This window comes from Cygnus atratus, chromosome 4, assembly GCF_013377495.2.
Source record: "Cygnus atratus isolate AKBS03 ecotype Queensland, Australia chromosome 4, CAtr_DNAZoo_HiC_assembly, whole genome shotgun sequence".
In the NCBI taxonomy this organism is placed as follows: domain Eukaryota; kingdom Metazoa; phylum Chordata; class Aves; order Anseriformes; family Anatidae; genus Cygnus; species Cygnus atratus.
The window spans coordinates 3,166,065-3,190,174 of NC_066365.1; the positions used below are offsets into that span (position 1 = coordinate 3,166,065).

The 24,110-nt window shown below is 41.9% G+C and overlaps 1 protein-coding gene across 4 annotated transcripts in view; it reads right to left on the bottom strand.

Moving 5' to 3' along the window:
• Positions 1-15,427: 15,427 nt before the first annotated feature.
• FAM241A (family with sequence similarity 241 member A) overlaps positions 15,428-24,110 on the bottom strand; it is a 229,315-nt gene continuing 220,632 nt past the window's right edge. For 3 of the 4 annotated variants that reach the window (XM_050710207.1, XM_050710206.1, XM_035560742.2), the window contains one exon: positions 15,428-19,233. In XM_050710207.1, coding sequence (XP_050566164.1) covers positions 18,988-19,233 — 246 coding nt within the window. In that variant the 3' untranslated portion in view covers positions 15,428-18,987. The remainder of the gene's footprint in view (positions 19,234-24,110) is intronic. The other variant, XM_035560824.2, reaches the window with a different exon arrangement.

The following is a 24,110-nucleotide window of genomic DNA, read 5'->3' on the forward strand; positions in this document are numbered from 1 at the left end:
TTGCCCTCTTTTAAGTTAGTTGCTGATGAGAAAAGGCTAACTACTGCGTACGCTCCCACAGCAGTGAGGCGGTTGGAATCGCTGATTACTAAAGATCCCATTGACACTGGACATTGTCCATAAGTGAGAAGAGCTGGATTCCCGTATCGTCTGGTCCACCAGCCCAGCCCACCGGCATCTGTCCCAGCTCAGACCAGATGGGCTCTTGCTCGGTCAGCTGGGTAAGACAAACGTGCCAACGTACCAGGGACACATAGTGCCAAACCCTGCATCATCTCATTGATCTTCCATAAACTTATTAAACCCAAGGGGTGCCAGACTGATACCCAGAGCACTGCATTCTTGAAAAGCCTTTGGTTTCTTCTTCTCAATTTAAACCTCAAGACAGCAAATACAGCCAGGGACCTCTCTTCTGCTTCTTCCTTGGTCTATAAGGTAGGCTGTTCAAGTGCCATTCAGTTACCTTTCTCATAAGTTCCTGTACTCCTCTTACTACTGATGAAGATACAACCAAAAAGAGAGTTTCTGCTTGCAATATTGCCCTGCAACACCTACCTTCCCTGTAACAGGCAAAGGGATATTTAATGTATAGTCAATACAAGCTAACCTTGCCTATGTGATCACTGCAGCTCTTCATGAGGGAAGGCGTACACTGTAAAAAGGTACCATATGGATACTACCAAAGGAGGCAAATCCTTTTAGAGTAAACACTTTCTGTACAGAAGCTGTCCGGGTGAACTTACAGCTAAGGATGAAGGTAGATGGGTCCAGCAGAGAAATAGCACTCTGCTATTGTTTGCTGTGATTTGAAAAACATAATTAAGGGGCCATCTGTGCTGACAAAGGGAGTTTTTGAGGTCTGTCTTGTGCCTCCGGTTGTGGTTTGTACCTTTAATTTAATGAAGCCACAAGTGGTATATTAGCAGTGAAAGAGTTAATTAGTTGCCAAGTTAGCTATCTATCAGCAATGCTGAACAGATGCTGGGACCAAGAGGAGGCAATTGCTACAACAGCAATGAGCAGTGGAAGGTGGGAGGAATATAATAAATTAATGCCAACCGAGCTCTGATTTTTTTTTCCTGGAAATGTGAGGTCAGCCTTGAAAGGTGCATTACAGTGATTGCATAGAGGATGTGAGAATGAGTGTGAAGGAGAAATAAAGCCAATCAGAAATGAATTACAGAAGGTGACGCATATCAAAGTGACTCAAGAGAAATATGATACAGGTTTCAGAAAGGATTATTGGAATATATGATGCTTCATGATGCTGTTTTCCACAGAATTAGTGTTTTGGTGAGGCCTATGCTGCTCCTATCCCAAAGAAACATGTTGCAGTAGTCAAACCTGACAGGCGATCATAAATTTCTTCATAGCAATTGGAGACCTTTTCTAATAGAGTCCCCTGGACTGTGAAATATGAGCCACCAAACTGGGAAGAGAAATGTCTAGGAATTGGTTGGAAAAAATAGAAAAGGAAAAATGGCCAAGCCAAGGTGTGGTGTCAGTGGGTATGATGTTTTCCTAGTGACCTGGTGGGGTAGGAGTTATGCAGCTTTGTAGTCTTTGGAACAGACCAGTGTCTCTGACTATACCTTCCTGTTGCTTTTATCTCTCTCTCTGTTTTTTTCTCCCACAACTCATTTTAAGCACAGCACCTTTGTTTCTGGAATATCCACATACAATTTCTTTGTTTCTGTGCTTATAATTCTGCACTTTATTGGCTTGTTTTCTCCTGCATTAATTCTGCTGTGACACTGATGTCCAGAGCAAGACGAGTCAATGTTAGCAGTGGACAAGCCAAAATAAAAAGAGAGTTGCTTACCTTCGTGGGCTGCTACATCAGTTGCCATCTCCTTCACTGGAGTAGAGTGGAAGGAGCAAGAGTGCACTGGATTAAGTCTCATTTGGTAAACACACACACGCTATAGGAAGCACTTCTTGAAGTAAACAGGTTCCTTCCATGCCTAACATTAAGTTGCACGTGGTATGTTAAGAAGCTGCCATGCTTTTAAAATACAATGCACAGTAAGGACGCTAGTACGGACATCCATTTTACAGCAAATTATATGGCGCCTTTATCATGGCCATATTCTTAGCAACATAAGCTGCCTTGCCACAGTGCACAGCCGCTCAGATACAGAATATTCATTAAATGAATTCATACTGATTTTTTTTTTTTATCTTGGCACTCTGCCCACTGCACATTTTCATGCCAAGATAAGATTCCTTAGTCATTTGTTCTTTCTATGTCTTAATGGCTTTAAGAAAAACCACGGTTTTAAAGAATCTCAAGGGAGAATGCTTTATAAGGCCCTTTTACTCACAACAGCCAAGTAGATTTCCAGTACATCTCGGGCACTCTTTTAGGCTGGCTTTGTTGAGAAGGAGTCAGGCATCACTTAAGCCATCAACTCACAATTTGTTTTGTGGCTATTCCTGTCTTCCCGATACCTTGGCAACTGTTCTGGAAGGCAAATGAAAAACAGAGGAAGTTTTAGGGACCAGGAAGAAAGAAAAAAGAGGTCACATTCAATCAGCATTTCAGGTACCAAAGTGAAGTAAGCCTGTTCATTTTTAGGAAGGAATTTTAGCAGGATTTGACCCTATTTTTAGAAATACCCATTTCAAATCAAATTCCTCTTGCACTTCTGCATCAGGCTTTATTTATTGTTGCAATTGTATCCCTTATTACAAATAGTTCTTTACCACTGTATCTTTTATGTTTAATTTTTGTAAAGGGTATAAAAGGCCAACCCACCAGTGTTAAGGTCTTTGGAATTTCCTCAGGACATTCAAATACAGCCACAATTTTGCGAGCCGATCAGAAATATGAGAGCACAGCCAGTCAAACCATTCTAGCTGTCATAAATCTGTGTTACATTGTTGTCATCTCCAGCTGCTCATTAATCCGAAACCTTTCAGAGAACCAGCACAAAACCCAGCCATGTGTGCTTTAGCAAGAAGGGGCAGTAACTGAGCAGACCAGGGAGAGAGAGGAGCAAGCACTGTCCCCACTTACCTGCAATCTGCTTCTGTCAAACCAGCTTGCTTTCCTGTGCTCTAAATATGAACTCTAATTTTATTCTGTTCTTCACTTTGGTTTTATCTGCGGGAAGGTGTATTGAAACTCTTTTGGTTACAGGGTGAACTTGAAAGACCTCGACACAGTGTCCTTCATTAAAATAGGAACACTTCTCCAGCTCTTACTTGGATGCAGTTAGGAACCGGCATTAAAGGTTTTAAAGAAAATAAGTTTCAAGGGTGGAGAGCATCCTCAGTGGAATGGGATTGCCCCGTATTTAAACTGTTCTGAGAATAACAAAGGCGATAGTTTATTATATTTGGGAGTTCAAAAACAAAGAGCAGAGCCAGAACTTACAAAACGCATGACGATCGGCTCAGTGTACTGGGGACACTAGCATCTTAAATTTACCCTGGCATGTAAAATGAGATCTCCAGAGGAAGTGACTGGTTTGACACTGGAATGATGCTTTTATAATAGATGGTCTGGGAAGAAATGAATGTAGAAGAATGCTAAATATTACATCTTTGACAATACGAGTTTTCAGGCTTCACATATTAGACCCCAGAATAGTTATTCATTCTGCTAATTCCCCAAGGTAAAAATGGGAAGTGTAGTGTCACTTACAATTCATCACCTCCCTAATTAAGAGCAAGAAAACATCCTTTGAGTATAACTGATGCCTTTCTGAACCTGCCATTTCCTTTTAAGCGTGAGGCAATGATCCCAGGGTACTTTTCCTACTAACGCTATTGATGACAACTCCTTTGCAGAACTTCAGGTCACACAACACACTGGCAACTATTCCAGTTCCACCTCGGTGCTTACAGCTGAAGTGTTATAGCACTCAAGCTTTCGAAATTACATCCACACTAAGCACATCACATCTTTAAAGAGCAAGCAAGCAGTGCAAAGGTCTCTGTTCTTTCAGGGGCTGCGCTAGCTCATAAAACAGCCTCTTTGGAGGTGCACAGAGGAGAAGCCAAAGCAGCCTCTGTTGGACTGGGGCACAGCAGTTTAATGCAGTGGCAATTTTGTAGTCTCCTACATGACATTTTAAAGCATTGTTAGGGGGCAAACAAAGCAAAACAGCTACATCTGAGGTCAGGCCTGCCTTTTGGTTATGTCTGGATAGTGCAGTAGGATCCTGGTCCAGTAGAGGGGCTCCTACACACTTGAATAGTGAAAGAGAAAGAACAGTATGACAGGTGAGACAGGTTGTCTGCTCTTTGCTACGTTTTCTTAAAAACACCATTGTGGTGGTAATAGAACATATATGCATTTGGATATAGTGTGTTTTAAATTGTATGCCTCCATCCACAGTCCTTATTTCAAATTGCAGCTCTGTTAACTCTGCACAGTTAGCTTCAGTCTCCTGTTATGAGGTACCTAGGGACAGACATGGCACTCTTCCTAAAAGATGTGATGAAGTGGCATAAATATATATATATATATATTTTGAAGTTTTCTCCTCTGGCTTATAGTGGTTACTTCAGGGTTTCTGGTGGGCTTGGTGTCAGCCCAGAACTTCTGCCGCAGCCACTGGCACAAACTGGTTTGGTTTCCTTCTCAGTCTAGAGCATGTTGCTTAAGGCAGATCCTATGAGAGGAGGCAACACGAGGCTTTTGCTGACGTCTTGCACTGTGCACCCTTCTAGCCCTTCTACAGAAATCGAGCAACACCCAGGATCCAGAATGGAAAAAGGATTGTTCTTCAAATATTTTTATATAAGTAGACTGCAGACTTGCAGCACTGAGGTTAGATTAGCTGGAGAACTTACTGAAAGCTGGTCATGCAGGGACACCCATGCACCTCTGGGAATCCTTTTTGAGTTTTAGGAGGTGTGGAGGGGAATCCTTGTGTGTATCTGTGTCAGACTGAAGCGGTCGTGGGGCTCTTTGCTTTTTGTCTTCCTCCTTCACCTGCAGAATTATAAAGATGGGCAGTTAGGCACTAATGGCAGTGGGTGACTGACACAAGTGCTCCATCACCGAAATGCTGTGGCTTTAAACAATACAGTGCCTCCCTCCCAGCAGCACTATCTCGGGGCAGATCACCTAGCAACAAAGTCTCTGTGGAAAAGGGTCTGGTGTATTTCAGGGAAAACACACCCTTGTAGAAGTGGGGCTAGGGCAAACATAGTGTTAGTTATGCCTAGGATTTTTATGAGTAGCTTTTCAGGAGCTAAAGGTTTTCCAATGGAGCAAGAATTACTTTTTATAACACCTTTTCCAGTTAGTAAATAGGTAACACTAAGAAAATAAGTAATCTGTTAGAAAGGTGACATTTTTCAGAGTGAAAAAGTGTTATTGGTACATATGTACCAACCTACACAGTCAAAGCAAGATTGTGTATCTCATTTCAAAACAGCCATAAAAATGCAAATTAGGGAATGTGTTTGATTTTTTCATATCTGATTCATTTTGAAGACAAAAAGAAATCCTTCCAGCCATACTCAGTAGGCTGCCTCGCTCATACCATTCATGTGGAGGCAGTGGTGACAGCAGGTATGTTAGATTCACAAAGAGGATGTCGACCAGTTTCGTGTTTACATGATCAGATGGTGAAGCGAGGTGAGGACCCCCAGCTCCTGGGACACTATCTGGGCCATTTCCATCACAGCCCCTGCACTACCCTGAGAAGATGACACAGAACAGCTCACAGTGCTGCTGCCACCGTTGTGATGACTTTTTAACGAAGCACCAAGCTGTGGCCAATGAACCCCTGCTGTATTTCATCAGGTAGAAAAGATGACTAGGTTTGTCAGTCAACTGGCAGGTTTCTTCTTACTTTCTACCACATCACCCTCAGGTGCCATTTCTTCAGTTATTTCAGTCAAATCTCACTTCCTGATACTTTGAGTGTTTATAACTTTGCCCAATAACAGATCTTGAAATCCCAGCCTGTTTCCTGAGCAAGAGCTGTATCTCTGAATTAGGCTCTCATGCACAGGATAACCAATTTTCATTAGTGCACTAAAAGTCTTCAATATCATTTCATGCCAGTAGGAATGTTTATTCTTCTTACTGGAACTAGGACCTATAATTTGTTACTGGGCTGAGTTCAGGCTGGTTAACTACATTTTCACAGATTCTGAAATGAGTTCCTAAGTGTGGCCTTCCAGCAAAAATGCAAGAGTGGGAAACTAGCATGCTGAGGGTTCACAGACCATTGAGCTGAAAGAGTAAATTTGGACTCGGAGAACCATGCTCCATTCCTAGCTCTCCTGTAGACTTCTCTGAGATCTCAGACAAGTCTCAGCTCCCACCAATTGCCCTTCTACATCTCCACAAGAAAAATATTTTTTTCAACCCTTTGTCTGTTTTCATTTCCTTAGCCGTCAGCCTTTAGACACAGATATGACTTCTTACAACTGGCTTTTACAGCACCAAATGCATAGAGGTTTGTAGGTACTAAGGGAAAGTAAATAATATATGCTGCCTTCATGATCAGGGCTCAGGGACGGTGGACTCAGTGCCATGTAGAAGATAACTAAGGACCTTGCAGTAACATTGCCCATGTTGACACAGTATCATGTCTAACAAGTTATTTGGAAGAGAGTTTCTTAAATTACATCTTTTCTGTGTGTTCTCTTCAGCCACAAACAAGGTACATATGTGTTTTTAAAGTAAGCACACATAAATGTTTTAACCTTGCCTACCAACAAGCTTGAAGTACCATCCTGCACTGTGATTGCCTGTTTTCTGGAGGACCCTGTGCTCTGAAAGGCATGTCAGAGATGGAAAGCTTTTACATGCAGGTTGAAGCAGTATAAACTCACTGGTCTCAGAATGCCATCCCATTTAACTTTGAGATTTCCTTAAATGATCCATCTTACTTCTGCCCCTCTTCCTTCCACCTTTACAAAAGGGGAGGTAGAGTCAAGCCTTCCTCTTTCAGCAAAGGTAAGGAGGAATTAATTAAGTGTTATTTGATGCACTACCCAAAAGTAAAAAAGGCTTAATCTCTAGTCTTTGGGCTATCCTTCCTTTTAAAGCTGAATTCAGACTCCATGTTTTCCTAATCCTGCATTTCTTTGCTCACTAGGCGATGAAGTACATCAGCTAACGCCACCTGCAACAGTTGCTTTGCAGATTACACTTTTACTGACGAGGAACTGCATTTGAGTTACTTGGTCCAACTGCGGAAGCCCCAAGGCGGTAACAGTTGTGGTTTTCCTGGTGAGTGGGATTAGATTGGAATTGTTAACAAGCGCTGGAAAGGTTTCCCTCGTACCATGGCTCTTGTGAAAGGCTGCTTCTGCCCAGATGTCTGTGGGCTGCGGGTGAAAGGGGAGGAAGGTGCTGTAATTGTTGAGCAATTTTGGTTAACTGAAGTGGGAAGTGTTGCTTGCATCATTGACCAGGAGATTACCAGCTTTTATGGCCACAAGTAATTGAATGTCCAAGCTAGGATGCTGGGGGCACGTTGCTACGATTTACAGTTTATTGAGCAAAGCAGAAGCAAGCAAGCAGAATTTAGCAATAACTTGACTTAAGAGCCTAATTGTTTAACTCCTTTCTTTCTTCCAATCTAACGATGCAAACACAGATCATATCAGTTTGGTTGTTTTATAGGAAATAATATCACCCTTTCTTTCCCTGCCTCCAAGCTAGTAGGTAAATATCTTTGTACTAAGAAAACAGAGGAACAGAAAGGAAACAGAGATCGGTATTAAGCAAATTATAAACTGTGTTACCTTGAAAATGTATTGTTTAGTAAAACAAGCCAGTCAGAGCAAAGATGAGGTTAGATAAGCTCTTTGTGTGACACACAGCGCTGCAAAGTGTTGACAACCAGAACAGAGGAAACAGTGAAAACAGGATCTTTGAAGACCACTTAATGTGCCCACCATGTGCTGACGTCTCTGGAAGGGCAGGTGCTAAACACAGCTCAGCTTTTCATTGTGGCTGTGCCAGGGAGCCGGGTGAGACCTGCTCCCCGTCTTGCAGGTAACCATCCCATAGCATCTCTTCTGGAAACAATCAAGCTTTATCCTAAAGCTATTTACAGTGCTTGTTGTCATTGATTCTACTGCATCAGAATCTTACTCAAATCAGTGTCTAAAAACTGTTACTAATATCCAGGTTAATGCTACTATCAGACAGTTTTAACCTATTTACCCTTGTGCTTTACCCTATGACTTCATTCTACCTTGATAAGCCAGCTTCCATAAAAGCTTCATTTCCATGAAGTCTCTTCTGTACCAGATTGAGTTTGTTATTAATTTGATATTAAAAAAAAATCAGTGTGATGTTATGAGTTGTTACATGACTCTAGTAAAAATATACTGACCAAAATATCCAGGAATACATTTTCTGACAGCTGTATCTTATTCTTGGCTCTTCCTCATCCCGTGTTCAGGCAAAACTCCTGCTATCCCTCCTTTGTCACTTTCAACAGAGGAGCTTTTAGAGTGCCTTCTTAACCATATGCTCTTTCACATCACACTATGAAATTACCCACCTCCCCTTTTTAAAAAACTTCAGACCTTAGCCAGGGTGTTCTTGTGTAACCTTCTGATACTATTGCTTCTGTAAATTTATTATATGCCTAATTCTCGTGCTACCATCACTACTGCAAATATAAACAAGATAGGTGCACCAACCTCACTATGAGGAATTCGCCTATGAAACTTCCACTCTGACAGCTTTTCTTTGTTTCCCTTGTCTCAGTCTGAGTTATTACCTTGTTTTCCCAACTGTGTCCATACTTCACTGATTTACAGGTAGGTCAGATCTGCCACATTTCTCCTGGCTGTAAAATCAGTTATCAAAAATATATGCCTGTAAGAAATAAATTCTCATGATTAAGAGAAAGTTTTCTGTTTTGGAAATAAAGCATAGAGCACATGCATGGGAAGTCTCAAGTAAGCAATTTTAGAAAAGCACAGCAACTTCCTGCTAACTCCAAGGAGTCTGGGCTTCAGGCAATCATTTCAACAATTTCACTGTTAAAAAGGCAAAATAGGAAATGCAAGCAATAGATACAAATGTGCTAAGCTTCCTGGAAAAGCCAAATACAGGAAAATGTTTAAAGCTATTTCTATCTTGTTAAAGGAGAAGACACGTATGAAAGTATCAAAGCCCCATTATGATAGCATCGGGCTCAAATAAGCTGAGCTTGCTGAAGATAAACTCAAAGGCCAGCCAGGAGGCACATACATAATTTAAATGCCTTTTATGGCACTCAGCATCCAGCACAAGCTAATGCTACTGCAGAGCTTGTTTCCTGCTCTGCACTTACCACAAACAAGCAGGGAGCCCCTCTGAGACAAACAGAGATGGCTTTTCTGAGGCCAAGCTGGAACATGCTTTAGTATCTTAAGAGTCCTAAAGTATCTGAAAATGCTCTGAAGTTCTTCATTCTGCAGAGAAAATAGTGGCTGGCCTGATGCTGGGAGGCACTATAGAAGACTTCTCAAGGTAACAGGACAAATTCACAGGTTTGCTCACGCATATCCAAGCTGTACACTGCTGAGAAGAGCTGGAGATCATTTGAGGGACTGTACACAGCACAGCTTGTATACACAAACTAAATAAAAGTCAAATTGAGTTATGCATTGGCTGGCTCTTCAGGCCATCCAGAATTCAGTCACCATTCCCAGTCCTATTTTACATCATCTACAGCTGGTTTTGTTCTGAGCTGACAAACAGCACGCTCGTATGAGTTGCTGTTGGCTTTCTGATATCACTGCCTTTCATTGCTGAGCATCTTATTCTGTGGTCCTTACAGACATTCAACAATTAATTTCCATCTTCACCTGAGCTTTTGTTTTATATTTGCAAGATGCTTCCCAAGAACAGTTCCATGTGCCGGTGGTAAGGAAAGAAGTGCACAGCACCGTGCTTACAGCTGGGCAGGTCAGGGAAGGAGGAGTTTCTTTCCAGGTACCTAAGATGAAGGAGCTGTGTTTCAAGAAATTAGATCCTACAAAAACTAAGGTAGTGCATGCAGTATCTTTTAAAAAAAGCCTTTATAAAAAGTCATTTCAAACTGGGTTTTACACTGCCATTCTTCTAAACCATACAGTAGTTGCCGTTCATCTGTATATTATTACTAGCAGCATAGGAAGAGGATTATCCTAAAAGCAACAAATCCAAGGTCCAGTAATTTTTTTTTTCACTTGTGACAGCTCATTGTCCAGACAGGAAGGTAACAGATATTACACATCTGTGAACTGCAATGCTAGAATGGTTTTGCAAATTCTTGCTGTTAATAAAATCATTGGAGCAGGAAGTCATGAACAAAGATAATAATCACAACGTATGGCACTATTAACTGCTGAGTTTTTTATTGGAGCGCTTCAGCACTTTTTACAGTAATAATGCCATAGGATCTGTGCCTGCCTACACCTCTGATACAGTAAGCTCCATTTCTCCTCCTCAAGAGAAGATGCTTTTCAGCATTGAAACTCCTTTGATTCAGACACCCACGCACATTCAGCTGGCATCATGTGCTAGCTGCTGAGACACAGCCACCACTGTGAAGCAGGCAGTAGCACGGCTCTTCAGGCAACTGTAAGACATATGGAAACCCCAGGAGGTCACGGGAGGTGGAACAAGAAGTGTTATTTAAGGGCTCATTGTGTTTTCCTTTTATACAATAATAGTAAAATGCTATTTCTTCATGTGAGAAACTGTTCTACATATTCCTTATAAAAAGCCTGAAAGGAGGAAGGCAGAAGCCTACCTGCAATTTATTTAGGTTCAAGGTCTGTTCTGTTGCACTGCATGTAACTATTCACTTGGCAAAGGATTCCTCCTAAACCACCAGTCAGAAATCTAGGCAAAGGCTTGACACTCCTGTACAGAGCCAAAATTATCCTTGCCCCAGCACTGGCACTGAGACAGAAGAGAGGCAGCGTGTGACACCTCCTTAAGGTCACTGGAGACACGGGTGACCTCTGTCACAAAACACGCCGGGCTTCAAAGCAGCTCTCACGAAGCAGGCCTGCTATTCCCGGCCCCCCCCCCCCCCCCCAGAGGACAGAAAAGCCAGGGTGCAGTTTTGCCTCAAACCCATCACTGCATAAGCACATCTTGAAATGCATCTTGGATCCCAGGCTGACACGGAGGCAACACAAAGACCTGGGCAGGACTGCTGCCCTCCATCCCCTGCCAGCAGCAGCACCTGAAGAGCTTTCACCAGGAGTGGCAATGGGATTAGAATGAACGCTGATTTGAATAAAAACATACCACAAAAATGTTGAGATAGAAGATGTCATACTCAACATTATTCAGGAAATAAAAATTAATTCTAATGTTCATTGAATACATATATGAAAAAATGCATACACCAAATAAATCATTAACAGTGCTGGAAGTAGAAGAAATGAAAGATTTCCCTACCAAATGATCGATGTTTTACAGACACTTCAAAAAACCTTTGCTACGTATCAGATCCCATGACAGAGTTATTTTTTTTCCTAATACCCAGCCTATACCTCCCTGGGTGCAACTCGAGGCCATTTCCTCTTGTCCTCTCGCTTGTTGCTTGGGAGAAGAGGCCAAGCAGAGATGATCCCGAGTTAAATGGGTTTTGAGTTTCCCCAGGAGACATCGGAAGCACTAAGAAAGGAGAAAGTCTGTGCTGCCACTGTAGGGGTAGTGACTGCCTTCTCTCTGGGATATCTGGAAATTGTTATACTTTTTTTCCCCTCTACAATCTGTATTGCACTGGGATTTGAAGGGGAAAAAATAGGGAAGCTTTCAGAAAAGATGGGAGATGGGTAGCATCAGAAAAGATCTGTGTTACCAATCTTGAAATTTAAGTGGAGGATTAAAAAAAAGCATTGAATTATATATATTTTTTAAAGTGTAACAAATGAAAAAAACCCCAAGCTAGTAAAGCCCAGCTGGAGAGACAGGCAGGTGTCAGCAATGACACAACCCATGCCAGGTGCAGGGTCAAAACTAAATTGTCTAGAAGTCCTGTCTCCACTGAGGCATCCACACAGCAAGGAGCAGACTCCCCAAAACATTTTACAACAGAAAGCTAGGTCCCAAGATTGCATCCCAATGCATTAGAACAACAACAGCAAAACAAAAATAAAGAGAGATTCTGAAGGAAATCTAAAAAATGAAGTTGTTACCTGCAATTTACCTGCTGAAGACCTTGGGATAAGAACTTGTCAACTGAGAAAAGCCAAGTTAGCTCCCTTGCTTACAGATCTTAGCCAAATAGTTTCTTATCTCTCTTATCACAGATGGAATGAAGAAACTATGAAACAAAATGTAAAAAAAATAAAAAATTCAAATATTTGCATGCATTGGGTTCTCTTATCTGACTAAGCATCACAAATGGGCAGTAGACTCAAGACCATTTTTATCTTTTTTCCTCTGCAACAGCAAGATTCACAGAGAGACTTAAGGAAATAAGCTTAAAGGCCTAGAAATATTTGGTCTCTCAGGAAAACTGCATCCTCATGCTTTTCCTAATCTTGTTAGGGTGAGGACATGAACGCTGACTGCTGGAATACATTTCCACTCTAACGAGAAGCAAAGGACAGTTATCCAGTGCTTAGCTGTCTGGAGAGAGGCTGAGCATCTTTAGCAGCAGAAAGTCTGAGCTCAGAGAGCTGCAGTGCCTGAGGAAATTCTGTATCAGCTGGAGTCAGCTCTTGCGGAGCACCTAACGAGGTGCATCAGTGCAGAAAGTGACAGCAAGGGGAACACTGCAGACCTGCTGCTAGGCTTTGTGACACTGGCCAGGTTGCATTAAAGCCCTGCCAGCCTCTGCCTGTGACTGCCATCCTGCACGCACCGGCAAGTGTCACCCCACTGGTAACAGCTACCGAGGGAGGAGCAGCTTTCAAAACAGCTTTGAGAAAGAACAGGAATGAAAAAATGATTTAAAGGATAACCAGCTAAAATTTTTGAAATAAGCAATTTACAAGGCAAAGTGCTGAAAAACTCAAGTCTCATTCAAGTCAAGGAGACTTCTTAACCTCTGTCACTTTACAGAATGGGATCTTGGTTGCCAAAAGATTTTCTTTACCTAATAATTCATCTCCTTGCTACAGACTTATTGTACCTGGGATGTACTGCTAGCTTGAGAATATCACTACATTAGAAAATAGATAATTTGTTTGTGAATTAAGACACAGAAATGGTTGCTTTCCACCATCTGTTCTGGACAGCATGCAAACCCACTTCTCTTGTACCTTCATCATCCACACTTCAGTGGCAGCATTTTCCTCTGTGAGGAAGCCCTCAACAGTTTGCCAGTGACTAATTTGGCTCCTTCCTCACATATATTAAACCCTCATCCAAATGAGGACAAGAAGATGAGCCCTTTCCTCCTGCAAGGCTTTAAAATACAATCAGCAGTGAATGGTGCATCTAAATAGGCCTGGGGAGACCCAGGCAGGTTCCAGAAGCAGAAACATTTGCTACAAGCAATGTTCACTCCAGGCGTAAGTTGATGGCAGGACAAGCCAAGAAACAATTTGGCTTAATTAATTTACATCTAATGGCCATAAAACCAAGACACCATACTCCATAACAGCTCTGTCTCAAGTATCATCTTTTCAAATCCTTTGGACTGTGGTGCAGCAGTCTTTCTCCTTCTTTGCCACTTAACTCCTGCTGTTTCAGTGATGCTTGGGGCCTGCTAAGATGTTTTCTCCTGGCACTGTGGTAAACTTCCCTACCCTGGGAAGAAGCCGATTCCTCTGAGGCTGCATCAAGAGCAGCTCCTGTCATCAGATGGGCATTATCCAGTCACACTCCCATCCCATGTGAGGGTGGAAGGGGAGTTTTCTTTGGGGAAAAAGGACATACGATCTCAGCTGCTTCACTTCCATAATTCTGGGAAAAAATATATAGGCTAGGGAAAATCATCAAACTACATGTAACATAAGAACATTACCTGGATGGTACAAGACTGAAATTTTGAACCACTGCAAGCTTACACACAAGTGAGAACACTGTTCTAAGTCCAATTCCCCTTTTGGTTCTCTGTGTAAAGCAGAGCTGATGAAAGCTCAGTTTCTTCACAGCAAGTGCAGACAGAATATTGATAATTGTGTATGCAATGGGAGCAGTATCTGAAGAAAGAAGAAACTGAGCTGCTGGCAGGTGTTAAGGGAAGTTTGCATTCTCCCTGCCTGTGCCAGCTTGAAACATCCCTACATGCTGCTTGACCCGTCTGTTCTCAAATTCCACGAGTCGACGTGCCAACAGCTCTTTGCCCTGTGAACTTGCAACACTCCTTTGAACCTTTGGCAACAGCAAGCCAGAGTTTGGAAACCATTGTCTAAAATGACAGATAAGCACAGCTCAGAAAAAGAAAAAAAGAAAAAAAAGATTACCTGAGGCATGCATATTTTTAAAATCCTTTCTTCAATTTCCTGTTAAGCAGGTGCCTGGTAAAACAAACAAAATATCCAACTGAAAATAAAATTACTGTCTAGGTAACTTTGAAGGAGACTGAGTGATGGAAAAAAGCCCAAAACCTTGGCACACAGAGGGGCGGTTCTTGTGAATAACCCTACTACAGAGTGAAATAAGAAAAGTAGAAAGGGGATGAAAGTGTCAGTTCTGGCAGGGTGGAGAGGCTCAGAAATAAGCTCCCAAGGCCCAGCCTAAAGCTCAGGATGAAAAGAATCAAACAGAATACTGAAATCCCCTCTCTGCCACTTCTACAGAACGTAGACAGACAGCACATCGGCAGCCAGTCAAAGCCAGGTTGGTGAAGTTGCGTACGCCCAATAATAGGGCTGGCCAAGATAATTCTTTGGAAATAAAAAAGCTGAAGGCCTGAATTTATTCCAGCAATGAGTCTAACTTATTTTATGCATGACCGCTAATATGAGTTTGAAGGACTAAAATTAAACTTTGCTACTTTTAGAAAACTTCTAGTACTTAACTCGCTGTGCATCTTGAGCAACACAAACACACTTAAGTGCCTGTTGGACTTGGCAGAACAAGCATCCTTCTGAGCTGCAGAAAAAGGAAGAAAAGAATGAAGTTAAAAGTGGATTTCTTTTGGACCATATGTTGTTCTTTAAGTATTTAAAAAATAATTGAAAACTCCCAAACTTTCTTGTGGCACAGCAATTGTCACTACTTTTTACACCGCTGACCACATTTGGTTCCTCCAAGGGATGCACTGGGTGCAAAATTGAGAGATATGCCAAGAAATAAGAACTACTTTGCACCACAACGTTGCCATTATTTGTTAAGATCTAGTTCTATTTTTGCTTTCCAGCATAACTTGCTGTACACTCATCCATACAGACATGATAGTTTATTCAGCTCTTGTCCTGCAGCTCTTTCTCCAGCAGCTGCAAGTGAACTATTTCAGCATGTATTTGAATGCTGCCCTGCTTCATCTGGGCCTACCATGAGATTTGAAAGGAGTCAGCCTTGAACAAAGAACCACAAAGAATTCGGTTCTCGTTGACAAGACTTTTTATTACAAAGAATAACAAAGTGCTTTCCATAGGATTCATTTAGTACAGAGCTTTTAAGAAACGTGAGTTTTGCTTTTTAGACGACAGTTTCAATGGGATGAGTTTTCAGTGCAAACAGGGTCCTCCAAGATTCTCCTTCGTGCAGTTTCTTCTCTGTACACAGTAGTTCAGACATTTATGCATTTGGCAGGTGTGAAACAGTACCAAAGAGTCCATCCTTTAAAAAACAGAGGTTATATAAAAAGCTTTTCATACGTTACATTGACCAACAGAAATCATATCGTTTGTTGTTTAATGCAGATTTAGGGGACAAAATTCCTTCATACAGTCCCTACACCCAGGTGCATCCAGGTACTTTCAGTTCCGATAATCATATATACCAATATAAACATACAAAAGTGACTTTTTTAAAATGAACCTTCTGCTTTTTAGCTAGGGACATTCTTGGAATGCCTGGTGCTCCCACTGCCTTCAACTACATTTGGATGGAAGGAAGAACACAATTCACCCATTTCCTCCTCACTTTTGGCACAGGTTTACAATCAGATTTCTTATAATCCATATAAGCATCACTTCACTGCATTCCATTTTCCACTCTTTGCGTCTGACTGTATCTCAGTCCCCTTTATTCCTTATGTCTCTTTCCCTGCAACTGGCAGGGAGATAGTATAGCAATAGCTTTAAAAATAATAATAGTAAAAAAGACTATGCAAGTTCTTATATACAATGGAATGTATGAAACCAAAAAGGCAGACAATGGAAGGTGAAGGATATCTTCCATGCAAGGCTTGTTTTCTTCATTTTCAGTCAATCTAACTCCATTAAGAGAACTATTCTTTTGGGTTTTAAAAAGTTTAAAAACTTCTATGAAAGACAACATTATTACCCACAAGAGAAACAATGTCAAGTATTCACTGTACACAACTTTAGTCCAAAAGCTACCTTTCCGTACATCACAGGTATAGAGACACAAACATGAAAAGAATAACTGAAATGACTCCATGAGCAAAACAGCCACAGTGATGAATGTAATAGAAGGTTACATGCATATAAACAATCTCCTCAGCTCAACACTCACACCCTTGGTTCATTGCTCCCCATTCCTTACGTACAGAGCAAAGTCACCACTTCAAGAAAATACTACATGCCGTGTCACAATACAGTGTCTTCACACAAGTGCTACTGCAACGAGGGTATCACATCGACACTTTCCCACAGGACAAAAGGAATTGGATGAGCTTCTCTGAACAGTAATTTGATTATGGGAAGAAAGGAAGGATTTTATTTTAAATGACAAGATGCTTTTGTAGAATAGCCCTTATACAGGAGAAGAATAAACAAAAAACCACCGTTGTAGCTATACAAATATGCAAAGGTATAAACACATGTCCTGCTTTCTAAAGGATTTGAAACAAAAACCAGAGTTTACCCATAGGCACTTGAGTACAGAGCTTCCTGCCGTTGAGTTCAGTGTGTACTTGCTGACTTGCTGTTTGCTTTTGGACTTGCAGCTGCGAATAACAACCCCCTGCATCTAGGAGCACCTCGTGCTGCCAAACACTTCCCTGCCATCAGCGTGACTGTTTAACCAGGTGCCATCCAAGCATGCCCCAGGCCTCTTCCCACAGCCATGCAGTCACACCAGTTCACCAGAGCCTCCCGATCCACAGTCAAGGTCATCAGAGCCGGACAGGAGACACGACTCCTCACAACACAGCTACTCATTAGACCAGCTGAGACATTTCTACAGGTGGCATTCAGGCACGTAAAGACTTCAAAGGAGCCAAGTGCCGTAAAGTTCAGAGCACTAAACAGCAGTTAGTACACCAACAGGAAAGTCTGTGAGGACTGGGGCCAAAGGCCCTGGAACTTGAGCCCAGCAACCAACGCGATCCATACTGGCATAAAATCTGCCTTGTGAATCCAGTTGCAGGGCTGGGACCATAAGGGAGCTACCCTTAACTTCAAAAGTCTTTGGAAAAGACTTAGCATTTTGAACTAAAAACTATCTGTTGTTGATCACTGCTAATATAAAAATGTTTAGGGGAAAAAAAAATCAAAACAAAACACTGCAAAAGCTTAAGTAGTTTTCTGTAAATTTCACAGCTGATATTATATCACTAAATAATGTATAATTTCATTCTGCCATAGATGAAGTCAACTTTGTAATTAAGTTAAAAAGCAATGTACAACAACTAAAAGCAACGTACAACAAATGTTAAACTTGTAGCCTATTTAGTAACGATTCTGTCTCATTTTACTATTTTCCTTTAAATGAGCACATTCAACTCACTCTGAAATACTCAATACATCCTTGGTGTGGCTCCTAGGGAGCCAGGGAGAATTTTGCACCTACTTTTGAATATATACATATATCTATATCTCCTATTCTCATATTTGTGTTGCCCATGACACCCACCTATAGATACACATTTTACAGATACGCATTTTATTGCCTATTTTGGAAATAAATCAATTAACACTGCTAAATAAAATGACCACTTGATTTCAACTACATTCTTGTCCTGCATGAGGAAACAAGCCTGATTTACTTATGCACACAAATCTTCTCGCCCATGTTGGGAGCACAGTGCAGCAGATGAGGGAAGTGTTAACAGCGCCTGTCGATTCCCTGGCTAGTTGTTCAGACACGTCACGCAGGACCCCAGAGGAAGCAGACAATATTCTAATTGCTGTCTGGAATGGCAAATTCCCAACACTGCAGTTATAACTACCTGCAAAGTCCATGTATTAGCCAAATATTTGTCTTCAGAAGGAGGTGTGAGGGGAAGAGCAAGATTAAAAAAAAAAAAAAAAAAGCAGCAGGAGCTGAGTACATTTCCAAAACCAAGGCAGAGCTGCATTAGACCATTTGGCTAAATGGGATTATGATTCCTCCCTAGCCCTAAACAACAGCTGAAGTCTCGTGTGAAGTCACCAGCATTAGTATAAAAGCATTTTTCTGGCATAGCTTGCTTCCTGGAGGAAAACTTGGTATAAACTGTACTGAAGCAGAGGTGCTTTCATGTCAGGAAGCTGTGTCCATCTTCTGACCGTTTGTCATTGGAGGTTTCTCAGCAAGCCTCCCTCCTGTGTATCTACTTTTTCAGCAACAAACTAGCAAATTATGCAGATTCAGAGAACAAACAGCACACAGCCCTCCCGGCAATGAAGCAGACACTCACATCCAGTGCCCTCTTCAAACCAGACAGGAAGTTTTCCCTATGCAAAACAAGAGTATTGCAGGGTGGGGGATAAAAAGCCAGTACTCGGACTAAGGCCCCAAGGGTGTAGAAAAGGGTAGATTACTCTGGACACCATTATATGAAGAACGGCTCATTTTTTGCCCTTCAAAGCTGTAGTAGAACTACTGACTTTGCTTTGAATTGATAATTTTAGTTCCCCTCATCCCAAACCTCAGAAGTTCAGCAAAATACAATTCAAAGCTTTGCAACTTTTGATGTGCCACCCATTTACTTAAACATACAAATCCACCGAGATAGTGACAGTGTTTAAATACATAATCCAACAGGCATCTGCAAAACCTTATTGTTGTACATAAATAATGACAAGGCACAGAACAGCAACTAGTCCAAGAGCCTGTAAGCCAACAAACCAGAGCATGACCCAGAAGAACATTATAATTACGGGTTCTACTATCCGTTCTCCAAAATACATCCTTGTGAAGCCTATTCTGATAAGGCTTTTGTTTAGTTCGCCGAAGAGAGTCCCCATCTTTTTATAATCATCTATTACGGGTTCTGCGGTGTGGTTTCTTTGTTCTTGTTGGACCTGCGGATAGAATACAAAATTAAGGAATATATTGTACAATCAGTTCATATTACGATGATTCATGTGAGCGAGGCTCAGCAGTTTATATTTTAATGCATAAACATAGGATATACACACTATAATTTACTTCTTAGATCAAGAAGCTGAAAAGGCTTTGCAGCTTGTGACTTGGGTACACTGTGAAGGATGAGACTGCCTGGTCTGAACTCAGGACACATAAAATAGTGCAGAGAAAATAGTGCAAGGTGGGCGTGGGAAGACAGACCGAAGTGGTGGTACCAGGAAACACAGCAGAGAGAGAGAAAGCTCTGCAGCATTCCCAAAATGAAAAATGATGGGGCAAATTCACAGCACGGCAGAACATCTTTAGATGAAGATAGCACGGTTCACGGCAAAAACCATGCGTCAAAGGCACTGTTTCAACATGTGTATTGTAACTAGATTAGAGAGCTTGAAATCCCCTCTGTAATTCCCCAACGTCCAGAGATGCTTTGCACAAAACCTTACCGCCTTGTGTTTGGGTATGACGGGGTGAGCACACTTTCAAGATGATGAACATGAGTTTGTTAATCCTTCCATTAGGCAGCAATGAAAACACAAACAGCAGCTACTCATCAATATTTCAGTCAGCTGATCAATAAGTCCAACAAATTGCCTGTAAACCCTACGTGCAATTAGTCCACTCCTGGATTCAAAGCACATGTGCATCTTCAATTACATCTCCAAGGATGAAAGCCACTCTGCGTCCCTGGTTACACGGCACAGTCTTGGTAAGAAACAGAAACCCTACTCCACAGCAGCACCGGGCTCTCTGTTAGACAGCAAGACATAAAGTGAATTCCCATTCCCGCAGCAAACAAACCAGTGCCTTTTTTTTCTAAGCCAAACTTCAGGCCATAATGCGTAACCCTCTGACCAATTGAAGGTTGGGCCACCACAAATGCTACTGGGAAAAAAAACACAAACAAAATAAAAGCCTGCAGTCCCTCAGCTGTGGGTGCTTGGGTAGTTTCTTATTTGCATATTCATAAAGATTTTGGTTTAAGCTTTGGCACTGAATCCCAGAAAGGGAGGGGTGCAGGAAGCCTGAACAGTAAGGAGTGTTGTATTCAATTTCTGTGTGTTTCTACAGAAGAGTCTAACCTTGGAGAATCGCAGCACTTGACGTTACACACCAACAGCCACCCTCCTTTCCTCTTTTCAGCCTGCTTCTCAAGCACAGGTCATTTTTTCCCCACCTCAGTGGATATGAAACCTCCATTCTTCAGCATTTTGCCTTTAATAGTGCTAATAATTCAAGCAGCTATTAATTTCTCTTTAATTCCAGCGTTTCAACATCAGTCTCTCCAGGAAAGGTAGAGCCTCTTTGGTAAGTAAGCCCAGGCTTGCAGGAGCAGGCTCCGAGTGGCAGGGTGCTTGCTGCCCTAGGAATGAGGCATTTTCATAGCAGCTCTCATTCCTCTCCTCAAAGAGCGCAGGGAGACAGAGCAGAAACGCCGTACTATTAGCCTAAGTGGTGAATTGATCGCAACAAGTAGGGAAAAGAGAAGGTATGTGTTGGGAAGGAAACATCCATCCTCTGGGACGGCAAAGGAGAGCAGAGAACAGCTCTCGTCAAGTGGTACAGAGACCACGCCTGAGAGAAACATCTCATGCACGCAGAGAAACCACTACATGTGCCTGAGAAGTAGCTTAAGCGTCAAGCTAGCAGCCACTGCAACCAGGAGAGGAAAACCAAATTAATAAGCAAATCCCTTCTGTGGCTCTGGATTACTGACAGCACTCCTCACCGTGCTGGAAGCCTCGCCCAGAGCGACTCGGGGGAGCTCCAGCTCCACTTCACCTGGACAACCTTTCCTTCTCAAACCAGGGTGGATTCGTGAATCCCTAGAGCAATTACATGAAGCATGCTTCTAGGCAAGGAGACTGAAAAGGACGTGCTGAGGTACAAAACAAGTGTCAAGCCATTTTTCCAAATATTTTACATAGCTTACAAAAACTTTCAGAAGGATTATGGGAATTTGCAAAATTTCAAAGCCTACTACAGCTGATCCATGCTGAGTATGTCTTGCTTCAGGCAACTCAGCAAAAAACAAGTGCAACTGAAAACAGATGATCCATTGTAAAACACAGACGGCATATTTTTCTTCATTACTGCATATTCATTTTACATACTGGACATGTAGGTTTCTTCAGAGGTGGAACTAAAAGAAGACTATCCGGGCAAGCATCAGTAATGTCACAATACTCCAAATTGCTACAAGAAAAAGCATTAGAAAAGCTTTTAACACTGCAGCTAGTTCTTCTCTTATTAATTTTCAGTGAGACAGCAAAACTGCGTACAGTTATACAGGTGTGCCCGTATCTCTGACCACATCCTCAGAACCAAATATCTCCTTTTTTTCCTAAAGTACTTTTCCAAACATTTTTAGATGGTGGCTGCCTTCAGTAGGTACACAGCTCCCTGTTGTCTCAACTCCTGCTGGACTAAGTCTTGCTGAATCAGCCTGCAGCTAGAAAGACATTGCCACAGAAGAAAAACATAGGAAGAGAGATGTACTGACCAGATCCCTCTCCAACGAAACAACACAAAACTTTCCCATTAGAAAGCAAAAAAAGTTTCTGTTTCAATGTTGCTGTTTTAAAAACCAACAACCCAGACTTGGTTTCCTAACTTCATTTTTAAGGATTTTTTTGCGTATAAAGAGGGAGCAGAGGGAATTTCTTTACCTGCAACAGCTACAGAGAAAGCAAGCATTCAAGGCTTTACAGCAGCTCTTCCCCTGGTAGCTAACAAGTGGGGGCACCACCAGACTTTATTTGCCAAACTGCAGGAGGTAAGGTAAGAGATCTACCTCATCTTCAGTGATCTGCTTGCCTTTCCTCACTGTTTGAAATACAGTAGCAATGGAGAATTTCGGAGGGGATGTGGGAACAGAAGCGTAACCAGAGATACAAATGGATGCACACCCAAAATACCTGCTAACAGAGAACAGCAGCACTGTCTTCCCAACGTCTCTCCCCTCCTCACTAAATACAAAGGATTATTCCTGAAGGATAGAACAGAATGGCACTCTACTGCTTGAATGGAGCTAAAAGCAAACTATTAGAAATGCCAATTGAATTTGTTTCCTAACCTAATGTTTCTTATCCAATTGCTGTAATGAATTACTGTTTACTGTAATTTAAATAAATTTTAAACGTAAGTGATGCTATTTTAGGCTTAATGAGACCATCAACGCCATTAAGCAAATTACGTTAGTATATTTCTTTATACAAAGGTACAGCTGCTGCATATGGCTTCACTGCCTCAGTTTCCTTTTCATTTTATATTCCTTAAACGCCTTCAAATGAATACTGTGATAATTCTGTTTTCTCCTTTTCAAATATTTAGTGCTTGGTTTCTACTTTGACCTGAAGTTATTTACACTTAAACACAGAGTTCTCACGTGGAACGAAAGGGGAAGTGGTGGTCACGAGCCTACGGCACTATCTACAACGATCCGCTTTCTGTTGTCTCTTCAGATTTTTGGTGTTATAAAGTAAACCTCTGTACTCAAAATGAGGTATTTTCAGCTGTAAAGCTGTTGTTGACTGCCTCTTGCAATTTACTGGCAAAAAGGCAGGACTTGAAGATCCAAACTTGACAAATCTTACTACAGGAATGCTGTAACCAAATTTCACCCAGATGCTAAAGCCAAATGGCTCAGGGCTTTAGATGCTCTAAGGAGAACCTGTTGAACCCCTCCCTGAGGCAGGATGCCAGAAAATGACCTTTTTATTTTTTTCAGAATAAAAGTCTCTGAAGAGCCCACAGAGCAGATACTGAGCACAAGCTCTGTCAGCCTCCAGCGCAGTGTGTGCTCCCAATTCCCTCAAACACTGCTGAAGAACCCTCCCATGTAACGGGACGTTTTTCTGGCCTAGCTTTAAAACAGCAGAAAAGGTAAAGTCAGCTCAGCCTACTGAATCCAGTGAACATCTGGCGGTGGCTTTACCAGTCACGTTTGTCATCAACATAACCCACGAAATTATACGTATGCTGACCACTACCTTAGCTTACGGCAGACTTCCATCATGTTCACTCAAATCCAAGCTACCGAAGTTCAGGAAAGCCCATGGGACGTCTGCGTTTTCCAGATGACGAGCAGGGGCCGTTCGCTATCAGTCTGGCAGCAGCACCTTTCCTGAGCTTACCTCATGCAGAGAAACACGAGGTCCTGTAAGAACATAACCCTCCCCAAAGAAACCACCTTTGAAAAGCTTCACCTGCATTCACTAGGAGAGAAGGATAAATTTAGCACTGGACTTTTCACAATCCTTTAAGGCACCTCTTAAGTGTAACATGCTCAGTTCAGGGTCTTTTTTTCCTCAAACTGCTGGGAGCACTCAGTGCCTACCACTGATGACTTGCAGACTGTATTTCATTGCTTCCTGAGCCCTCGGAGGATGCAGGTCAGGAACAGGTCTGGAGGGGACATGCACCTGCCCAACATACCTGGTTTGTTTTGTGTGGGGCGCACACACATGTAAAAAATCCCGAATAACTGACTTGAGTCAAATAAATAGATGAAGCTGAGCAGCCTCTGTCCTGTAGCAGGATGGAGTGGGTGAACGTAAGGAACCTATTCCACCTGAAGAATCAGTTTTTTTTTTTTTTTAATTCAACTACTCTGAAGGTACAACATTCAAAACAAACCAAGTAATATCCTTCTTCCTATTTCTCATGATTAATGAACTGAAGAAGTCCTAAGAGCCTTCTGTTGCTCAGACACCTTGAAAAATTCCCACCTGCACTCGACTAAGCAACACCACCAGGCTGAGTTCAACTCTATCAGCTCCTCGTTGTTTGCACCAGCTGCCCAAAAGAGCATTAC